This window comes from Micromys minutus (assembly GCF_963924665.1).
Source record: "Micromys minutus genome assembly, chromosome: 2".
Lineage (NCBI taxonomy): Eukaryota > Metazoa > Chordata > Mammalia > Rodentia > Muridae > Micromys > Micromys minutus.
The window spans coordinates 91378553-91389861 of NC_137971.1; the positions used below are offsets into that span (position 1 = coordinate 91378553).

General features: G+C 38.6%; 1 protein-coding gene across 1 annotated transcript; it reads right to left on the reverse strand.

Moving 5' to 3' along the window:
- Window positions 1-369: 369 nt before the first annotated feature.
- On the reverse strand, window positions 370-1317 carry LOC308418074 (olfactory receptor 51Q1-like; the record flags this gene model as incomplete). Its single annotated transcript, XM_080913404.1, has 1 exon — window positions 370-1317. One exon carries the CDS (start codon window positions 1315-1317, stop codon window positions 370-372), a length of 948 nt encoding a protein of 315 aa, XP_080769530.1.
- Window positions 1318-11309: the final 9992 nt, after the last annotated feature.

The following is an 11309-nucleotide window of genomic DNA, read 5'->3' on the forward strand; positions in this document are numbered from 1 at the left end:
CACCAAAAAAGAAAGAAACATGCAAAGGCTATAATACCTCTAATGACCATGTTTATACATTATAAAAAATTTTGAGTTTCTAAAACAAAAACATGTACTTTAGTATATGTTCAAAATACCATGAAGAAAAACAAAATAAATTTATATTTTAAGTTTGTTTGTAATCTCAAAGGCAAATGGTTAGAGAAGCAAACCTAAGCTTCAAAAAGTATCTCTTTTAATTTCTACTTTTTCATGTTAGCTCACAGTATCTATAAAGCAAATGTTCCAGTTCACATCCATGCTATAGACAATTTGATAGCAGTAATGTTTATGCTCGGCTCCATGTTACATATATTAATTTACTCTTTTCTATATAAATTGCACTCTTCAGTGCACCTTTCTCTGCAAGAGAAGGCGAGTGATTCCTTGGCGGATCTGCTTGGTCTTTGCACTGTAAATGATGGGGTTCATCACAGGAGGTGCCAGCAGGTAGACATTGGCCATGATAACATGGACCAGTGGAGAGGCATGCTTGGCAAAGCGATGAGTCATAGACACACCAACCATGGGTACATAGAGAACCAGAACAGCCAGCATATGGGACAAACAGTTGTTGAAAGCCCGGAGTCTTTCAGTCCAAGTGGCTGTGTTTAGGATACTTCTCAGGATAAGTACATAGGAGATTACAATGAGCAGAGGGTCTAACACAATAATGAGCAGGACCAGAGCAAAGCCATACCAGCTGTTGACCCTGATGTCAGCACAGACCAGGTGAATCATATCCTGGTGGAGGCAGTAGGAGTGAGACAGAAGGTGGGAATGGCAGAAGGGCAGACGCTTGAGCAGGAAAAGGGAGGGAAGAACAGCTAAGACACAGCGGCAAATGATAGCCAACCCTATTTTACCAATGACCTCACTGGTGAGTATTGAGGCATAGTGGAGGGGGCGGCAGATGGCCACATAACGGTCAAAGGACATGGCTAATAGAACAGAGGATTCCATGAATGAAAACCCATGGAGAAAAAAAAACTGTGCAAAGCAGGCCTCAAAGTTGATTTCCCGGATGTTGAACCAGAGGAGCTGCATGACAGTAGGGAGCGTGGTGAGAGTGAGACCCAGGTCAGTGAGGGCCAGCATGGAGAGGAAGAGGTACATGGGCTGGTGGAGAGATGGCTCTGTGTGGATGACGGTGAGGATGGTGGTGTTGCCCATGATGGAGATGCTGTAGATGCAGAAGAAGGGGATTGAGATCCAGAGATGGATATTCTCAAATCCAGGGATGCCCATGAGGATGAAGTAGAAAGGATCCTGAGTGGTGTTAGTTACTTCTGACATGTATGCAGCTTACAGAATCTGTAATCAACATGAGAAACAGCATCAGTATGATGTCATTGTTCATGCAATCAATACAATCAAGAAGTATGTGTTACACATTGTCCCTGAGAAATGCAATACTGAATTATTCAGCAGCCAAACGCTGTACACTGAGGATTCTTTGTCTATAGTTTTATAGTTGAGACACTTGTATTCATGTCTTTCAACTTGTATTTTTTCAGCTGTGTTTTAAATGAAGTTAAATATTTCCTCTGGGAGAATGTACTCCGATGACTGTTGTATCTGTGCACATGTACCTAGACATAGACTTTTACTACCTGAAATTCATTGTATTAGAACTTTATAGAAATAAACAGAATTGTTGTTGTCTTCATTCTATTTGACCAATATCACAGAAACATGATTTGTTCAGTGCTCTGTGATATTTACGCAGATGAAATAATGTTTAAATTGAGAAGTACCAAGATTACTTTCAGGTATCTTGCTTCAGCATTTGAATGTATTATAATGATAAGTATTTTTTATGGGGCATAAGAGTAGGAAAGCCCTCTGGAGCCAACATTACAGGTTTGTTTGGTACAACAAGAGTTTAATATTCATAGAAAGAGTCCACAAGTAGTGGTTAATGGATGAATGTCTAATGAGACAGGTAGAAGTCATGACAACTTACATTCTTTTGCAAGTAGCTGAGAATCTAGGAGGTGTATTAAAATGTAGGCCAGAAGTTCAGTTAAAAGAGAAAGAAGGAAGAATAGAAAGAAAGAACATTTAGATAGGTTAAAATCAATATGTTGTGTCCTTGGATTTGATTTGCAAAAATTTAATAGACTATTTTTGCATTGATATTCATAAGAAAAATATATCTGCAGCTCTCTATTTATTGTGGGGGGGGGTAGTCCTTTTGTGTTTTAGGTATCAGAGTAATTGTCGTGTCATAGAATAAATTATGTTTCTATTTTGTGGAATAGTTTGAGGAAGCTTGGTATTATGTCTTCTTTGATGTTCTGGTAAAATTCTGCACTACAGCCATCTGGCACTGTGCTTTTTTTGGTTGGGAGGTTTTTCATACCTTCTATTTCCTGAGGTGACATGGGCCTGTTTAGATAGTTAAGCTGCTCTTGATTTAACTTTGGTATGTAGTATCTGTCTAGAAAACCATTTATTTCATCTAATTTTCCAGTTTTGTTGACTATAGACTTTTGTAGTATAATCTGATAACATTATGCATTTTCTCAGTTTTTGTTTTTATGGCTCCCTTTCATTTCTAATTTTGTTTATTTGGCTATTGGCTCAGTGCCCTCTGGTTAGTCTGGGTAAGAGTTTATCTATCTTTTTGATTCTCTCAAAAAAGCCAGGTTTGATTTTGTTGATTCTTTGTATAGTTCTGTTTGTTTCTATTTGGTTGATTTTGTCCCTGAGTGTGACTATTTCCTGCCATTTCCTCTTCTTCCCTACTTTTGCTTCCTTTTCTTTAGAGCTGTCTGATGTGCTGTTAACTTGCAGGTTTAGGATCTCTCCAATTCCTTTACCAGGACACTTACTTCTATGTATTTTCTTCTAAGCACTGCTTTCATTATGTCACATAAGTTTGGATATGCTTTCTGCTCAGTTTCACCTCAGAGGGTTCTCAAATGTCTGAGAAGCACTTAAAGAAATATTCAAAGTCCTTAGTCATCGGAAAAATGCAAATCAAAATGGCCCTGAGATTCCAGCTTACAACAATCAGAGTGGCTAAGATGAAAACCTCAGGTGATAACACATGTTGGCAAGGATGTGGAGAAAGAGGAACAATCTTCCATTGCTGGTGCAATCACTCAGGAAATCAATCTGGAGGATTCTCCAAAAATTAGAAATAAATGTTACCTGATGACTCAGCTATAGCAATCTTGGACATATATGCAAAAGTTGTCTCACCACGCCACAAGGGAACAAGTTTCACTATGTTCATACCTGCCTTATTTGTGATAGCCAGAAGCTAGAAATCATCCAAATGCCCCACAACAGAAGAAAGGATACAGAAAATGTTCATTTACACAATGAAATACTACTCAGCAATAAAGAGCAAGGACATCATGAGTTTTGAGGGCAAATTGATGGAACCAGAAAGTATCATCCTGAATGAGGTAACTCAGACCCAAAAGGACATGCATAGTATGTACTCAATAATAAATGGATATTAGCCCAAAAGTACAGAATGCCTAGGATACAATCCATAGAACTCAAGAAGGTTAATAAGCGAAAGGGCCCAAATGAGGATGCTTCACATGTTTGGAAAAAAAAATCATGGGGGGCAGAGAGAGGTAGGAATCTGGGTGGTAGATGGGAAAGGAAGGGGGAATATGATTAGGTATTGTAAAAAAGGAACAGGACTGAAAACCTGAGGGCCAGAAGAATAAAATGGAAAGAACAACCTCTGGATGTAGGAGGCATGGACTCCCTACTATGTGCTAGAGATCTGGGAGGTAGAGACCCTCATGATTCAAAAGGAAAGGCCTTATATGAAATGCCCTGCCTTAGGGAGAGGGCACATTAGAGTCTACCTCCAGAGCACAGCACATCAGTTGAGGAATGGGTTGCCATCCCACAGGAGAAAACACAGCCCCAGAATTGTTCCTGTCTGAAAGAACTGTGAGAACAAAAGTGAAGAGAAGCCTGAGGAAAAGGAGGTCTGGTGACAGGCACAAACTGAGCTCTAGCTCAGTGAGAGGCCCCAAGGCCTGACAATATTACTGAGGCTATGGTGTGCTTACAAACAGGAGCCTATCATTACTGCCTTCTGAAAGACCCAACAAGCAGTTGTAAGAGTCCGATGTAGATATTTACAACCAACAAATGACCAGAAGCTGTGACCTTATGGTTGAATTTAAAAAAGCTGGAAGGAGTGGAGGAGGAGGGCAATCCTATCTGAAGACCATCAGTCTCAACTGACCAGGACCCCTGGGCTTTCTCAGACAGTGACTGTGAGGCAGCATACACCAATGGTATGAAGCCCCAATACATACACACCAGAGAACTTCCTATCTAACCCCAGCAGAGGATCACACAGTCTGGGCTCAGTCAGAAAAGTTGTATGTAACCAATGAAAGAATAGGGGCCCCAGAAAATGGGGCTACAAGTATAGATTTCTGGACTTACTCAGAAAATTTCTGTCAATTTTAGCCATAAAACAGAGAACACATGTACATCTTCTGATGTTCAAACACTGTCATTTAGTATGCCAAAGCCTTCTCTTCACAAACATTACATTCTGGGATGAAAAAGTCCCACATTATGTGAGAAAGACCTAAAGGAAATTGATTTAGGTTTCAAAAGTCAGAGAAATCTCTATTTACATAAAAGCCAACCAACAAACAAACAAACAACAACAACAACAACAAAACGGCTCAGACCTGAGGATCAGCAGAAGGATTCCAGGTTAAGCAGAGATGTTAGGTGTATCCTGCCGGGTGTCTAACTTGCTGTCTCTGGAATATAGGTAGCTAAGGACAGCTATGCACGTGAATAAGTTGATAAATCGGCTTAACACAGTACAATTTTTGTAATTTTCTTTGTAAATTAATTTTGCAGTTTTTAACCATGAACTCTGTAGATAATGACATTGTATGCAGTGTCAATGGGATGAACATGCCTTACATGAAAACAATCATTGTCACAGTCCATGTGTGACATTGCATTCTGAGAAAAAGAAAACTGTGGCTACACTGGGATACATTGGGATTAAAAATCATAGTCTTTAAAACCTCTTATGAACATATCAAATATAACAATGAAGAAGCACAGCTCTCATTTCCCTCCTGCACATAGGATCCTGGTACTCATCCCTCCCTGCTGCAGTTGAACTCAGCAGGTATGAGATTTGGGAGAGGTCTGCACAGTGGGCTGTGCTGCAGCTTAAGGTGGAGAGAGTCAGGAACAATCAATGGCCTCTGAGCAATGATCATACACACACCAGACCTGGAGTGTATAAAAACCTGGTGGTGTTAAAATAGATGCTTCAACAAATAGTTCCTTAATGGGCTGAGTATGAGTCTCCTGGCCTGAAAAGCTCATCCTCTTAACTTGGTTTACTGAGTTTTTGATTTTTTTTCTAGTACACTTGCAACTTTTTTCTTATCTCTGGTCCCCCATCTCTGCAGTCATTCAGGGGCACATGTTCTTGAAACAAATCATAACACAGTTGCTCTCCTTAGTTTAGGAAGTGTTTCAAAGGTTGGGTGGTGATAAAAGAAATCAATTAACTATGGAGAGAAAAAAGCAGTATAGAATAGAATAATAATTCAGAACATATCAACAGAAGGACAAGAATGTGATACACTGAGTACCACAGGCTTGGAACTGTGCAGGATGGAAGGTGACTCCTATGTAAATTACATCTACATATGTGCATATATATTTTTTTACTGTCAAGACAGCCATGTTACTATCTACATTAGAAAATATGTCTGAATATTTTCATAAGCTTTTAGCAATAAATAAGTGTTAGTGTTTCCTGCCTACAAACTTTTTTTAAAAAGTATTATCTGTGGGCACATTTTCCGAATGTAGGGGAATACCAAGGCAATGGAATGAAGAGGGGGATCAGAAAGGAGTGAACTTCATGCAGGCAGATACAGGCTGAGGGGGATGGGAGCAAGGCGGGATAAAGGGATAACACCTCTAATATAAATACAGAGTATCTAAGGAAAAAGACAGAATAAAAGAAATTCTCAATGAAAAAATATTCTCTGGGAGATCGGCTTATCCCCAGTTATCTAATTGCACTGTTCTTTCCTGTTACTGTCTGGCTGGTGCTATCACTGCATTGATGTGGGAAACAAGAAGACAGAGAGTTTCCAGTAATAGATCAGCCCCGACAAGATGCATGAGTTACATGAGGGATACAGGAAGTGTGTACACTAGAAGTGTTACAGTAGAAGAGCTATTTCTAGACCTTATGACCTATGACCTTTTTGTGAACTGGCCCTTAGCTGTCTTTAGGCTTCTTGTCATTTCATCTCACATGTTCAGGCAGCTAAAGTGGTGCCTGTAAATAGGAAGAAAGCTACAGAGCTTTGACCAGAGATGATGGTTGAAATCTTTTTATTTTTTAGGAGAGGATATTTTATTTATTTACATTTCAAATGTTATCCCCTTTTTTGCCTTCCTTTCTGGAAACCACTTACCTCATTCTCCCTTCTTCTGCATCTATGAGGATGTGTCTGCACCCATTTACCTACTCTTGCTTCCACACCCTGGCAATCCCTTACACTGGGGCATTGAGCCTTCCCAGGACCAAGGGTCTCTCCTCCCATTGATGTCCCACAAGGGCATCCTCTGCTACATATGCGGTAAGAGGTTGAAATCTTTCTCAAGCTGCTTTAGGTTGGAAGACTGGTAGACCATAGGCTTGAGCACTTACCATTTAATATTGTATGTGACTTGAGAATCTCACTTTGACATGATCTTGGCCCATGCCATCCGTAGCTTCATAGATCTGTGGCTAGAATGATGCCTTGCATCTTTTAAAGCCAATCAGAAGCTCGTGGAATAAAAGAGACAGAGTCAGATTCCCTGAAGAGCAATTATCTAAATCGAAGTATTCATACTGCTTTCTCAATATTAGGTGCCCCTAAGGAAATTAAACATGGGCATAAAATGAATATGTAGAGTGTTATCTTGTATGATAATTAAATGAGAAACTTGTAGAAATTTCTCAGAGCATTTTGCATTCTTACAGAGAAAAACAAAAACAAATACTTGGAGGACAATATGTTATCCAAACATAGACATGTAGAAATTAAAGTTAGAATGAAAATTACAAAAGGCTAAGGAAAACAAGGGAATGGTAGGGAGATAAAAAAGCTTGGTCAAATATATAATTATATAATTAAAATAGAAGAACAAATCCTGGTGTTCTATTTTTGAAAATAGGGTAACTATAGTTACCTATTTTAATGCACTGTCTCTTTTAGAAGAAACAACAAAGAGTATTATGAATGACATCACCACAGAGAAATGCTAAAGGATGTGTATTATACATTCTCTTGATTAAATCATCAATATGTATCAATGTGGAAAGATCATACAAGCATAAGTAGTTATTACACCAGCTATAGATAAAATATTATTTAAACATTTTGACTTAAACATTCATTATACTTCAATTTTAAGATTTACTAAGATTGTCTGGGAGGTGTTCTCTTTGTGCAATTAGTTTTTTAAGAGAGAAGAATGTATATGGTTGTATAGTTATCCAATGATCCTATAAATGAAAGGATATACAGAAACATATACAAAATCTAGATATATAAGTCAAGAGTATAGAAAGTACTTTCCTTCTTTTCCACTTTTTTATTGTATATTTTCTGTATTTACATTTCACATGTTATATCCTTTTCCTCACTCTGCTCCCTCTTTATCCTCGATTTGTTTCCATGAAGGTGCTCCCTCTCCCAGTCACCCTCTCCACCTCAGTTTCCTTGGCTGATGATGATGCTATTCTTCCCATGAGGGTACAAATCAGAAAATACTTTTTTCCAACTCAAGGACACATACGTTCATGACTGGCAGAGAGGAGATACCACAAATTTATTGTGATTAATTTATTTATGGAAAGATTATTTGAATCAACATCAGTAGCAGTGTGTAGATCTTTTGAGTAAACTATGGCTGTGAAAGAACAACAGAGCCTACTTTTATTGTTATCCTACTTAGGAGCTCCTAGTTTGAGCTCGAGAGAATGTAAGTAATTATTGGAACGTAAGCATGAATTCCCCTGTGTTCGAGGAAAGGAGAAAAAATATTTGCATTCTTTGTTACCGCAGGAGCTTTATGAGTGGGACAGAGATGGGGCACAGTGGGTAGAATGGAAGGCTTAGTAAAGAACAGAAGGCTTGAGCAGGAGTCAGCTATTCCCATAGATAAACCCACCACAGACCACTGAAATAATAGTTAAAAATTTTACCAGATAAAAAACCATGTCCTAATTTTCAGCTTAAATTATTTACCCTTACATCTTATGGCATATTATTAAGTTTTTTAATGGTAAAAAATTTAAAGTTATGTGCCTATAGGTTTGAATATTTTTATGGTCACTACTACCTGAGTAATAACACTATTAGTTAATATGAGACTGAATAAGATGCTTTGAGGTCTTTGTAATTTTGAAAGATGCCCCATACATTCTCTTCTCACCTGGAAACAATCTTCAAGGAAGGACTGTAAGAGCAGAGGTTTTAGGGAAACTACAAGAAATACTCAAGAATCAACTATCCTGGGCCTGTAATGGGCCTGACTGAGGCCTTCTGTACATATGTTACTGGCGGCCAGCTTGATTGTCTTGTAGGAGTAGGAGATGTCTCTGACTCTGTTGTCTGCCTTTGAGACTCTTTCCTCTAAGTGGGTTGCCTTTTTTAGCTTTAATAGGAGAGGCGATGCTTAGTCTGACTGCACTTAATATGACCTGGCTGGATGATATCTATGGAGGCTGACTTTTACTGAAGAGAAACTGAACGGGAATGAATTTTATGAGGAAGGTGGGGGTGCTGCATAAAGAAACTAGGATCAGAGGATGAAGAGAAAACTGTTTTATGGTATATAATAATAATAATAATAATAATAATAATAATAATAATAATAATAATAATAATAATAATAATAATAATGATAAACAATAACAACAATATCTGCCCAAATATTCCATTCTAAGCTTGCAGATACAACTACAGATCACCCAACTATGGTTAAAATTAAACCATTCATGAATCCTTTCAAAAAAAGCTTCTGGTTTCCACCTGCATCTAGAGCTGACCCTGTGCTACAGCTCTCTATACCAGACCCCATGGGGAGAGAGCTGGTCTCCAGAAGTGCTGACACATCTAAGAGCACAGTTAAGACCAACACTTGTGCTCAAATTCCTGGCCCAAGAGGAACCCACCCGGAGCCCTTAGGACACTGGAATCCAGAAACATTTTGGACAGGTTTCTTCTGGTTTCCTTTTGTGCCTGGAGCTGACCCTGTGCCAGAGCTCTCTTTACCCAGACCCTGCTGGGATAAAGCTGGTCTCCGAGGAGTTCTGACACAACTGAAAGCACAGGTGAGACCACCACTTCTGCTCAAATTTCTGGCCCAAGAGGAACCTTCCCAGAGGCTTCAGGACATGGGAACCATGTAGCAGTCTGGGACAGGATCCTTCCTGTTTCTGTCTGCACCCTGTGCTGACCCTGTGTCTCAGATCTCTGTACCCAGACCCTGCTGGGAGAGAACACATGCTTACAAGAGGGCCATGTCACTGTGAGAATCCTGAAGACTAGCTAACACCAGAAACACTATCAGAAGTTGTGAACCAAATGGATTTAACTGATGTCTGTAGTGCATTTCATCCTAAAACAAAAAGTATAGCTTTTTCTCAGTACCTCATAGTGTCTTCTCCAAAAATGACCATATAATCTGTCACAAAACAGTCCTCAACAGGTACAAGAAGATTGAAATAATCCCATGTATCCTATCAGATTATCATGAATTAAGACTGGTCTTCAATAACAATGAAAAACAAAGCCCACATACACATAGAGCTGAACAATGCTTTACTCAATGATAAACTGGTCAAAGAAAAAATGAAGAAAGAAATTAAAGACTTTTTATAATTTAATGAAAATGAAGGCACAACATACCCAAACTTAAGGGATGCAATAAAATCAGTGCTAATAGGAAAACTCAAAGCTCTGAGTGCCTCCAAAAAGAAACTAGAGATAGCATACACTAGCAGCTTGACAACACACCTGAAATCTCTGGAACAAAAAGAAGCAGATATACCCAGGGGAAGTGGATGGCAGAAAAATAATCAAACTCAGGGATGAAACCAACCAATTAGAAACAAAAAGAACTATACAAAAATTTAACAAAACCAGGAACTGGTTGATTGAGTAAATCATCAAGAAAGATAAACCCTTCAGCTAGTCTAACCAGAGGGAACATAGAAAATATCCAAATTAAGGAAATCAGAAGTGAAATGGAAGATATAACTACAGAAAATGAGGAAATTCGAGATATCATCAGAGTCTACTACAAAAGCTTATACTAAAAAAAACTTTACAATCTGGATGAAATGTCCAATATTCTAGACAGATACCTGGTGCCAAAGTTAAATGAGATTCAGATTAAACACCTGAACAGTTCCATAATCCCTAAAAGACAGAAGCAGACATTAAAATCTCCAAATGGAATTAATTGTTGGACCAGATAAATTTATTGCAGAATTGTATCACACATTCAAAGAAGACCTAATACTCATTCTTTTCAAACTATTCCATAAAATAGAAAGTACACTAACCAATTTATTCTATGAAGCAATAATTATGCTTTAAAGTAAACTACACAAAGACCTAAAAAAAGAAAGAGAGCTTTAGACCAATTATCCCTTATTAACATCGATGCAAAAATACTCAATAAAATTCTCACAAACAAAATCTAAGACCACATCAAAACTGTCATCTATCATGAACAAATAGGCTCTATCCCAGGGTGTGTATGTTGATGGCAAGGTGAAATATGATTGGACAGTAGACAGTGGGATAGAGATAAAGGTTTGTTAAGGTGAAAAAGAAGGAGAAAGCAGGAGATTCAAGAAGGGGCAATGTGAAGGCAGATGTTTCCTCTCTGTGCGTCTCTTCATGGAAAAAGGTTGCTATGAGTATTTTATAAGGAATGGAATTGTAGAGGATCTTTTGACTTATCTATTTTTGCAAATTGTATCATGCCAATTGGATCAGAGTATTTTGGAGTGTTCTTTGATGTGGCAACTTGAGTAAAAAAAGGGTGTAGTGGCTTGATGCACAAAGTCCACCCAGGAGTTGGGATTTGGGTGTGCAAGGCATGGCAACAGGCATCCAAGGAAAACTGAGTGAAAACAACATACTGAGGCTGTCATGACCACCTGGGATAGAAGCAGCTAGAGTGGGCAGAGTGGACCACTTGGATGGGAACTGCATGCAGAGGGCTGTTTGCAGATCATG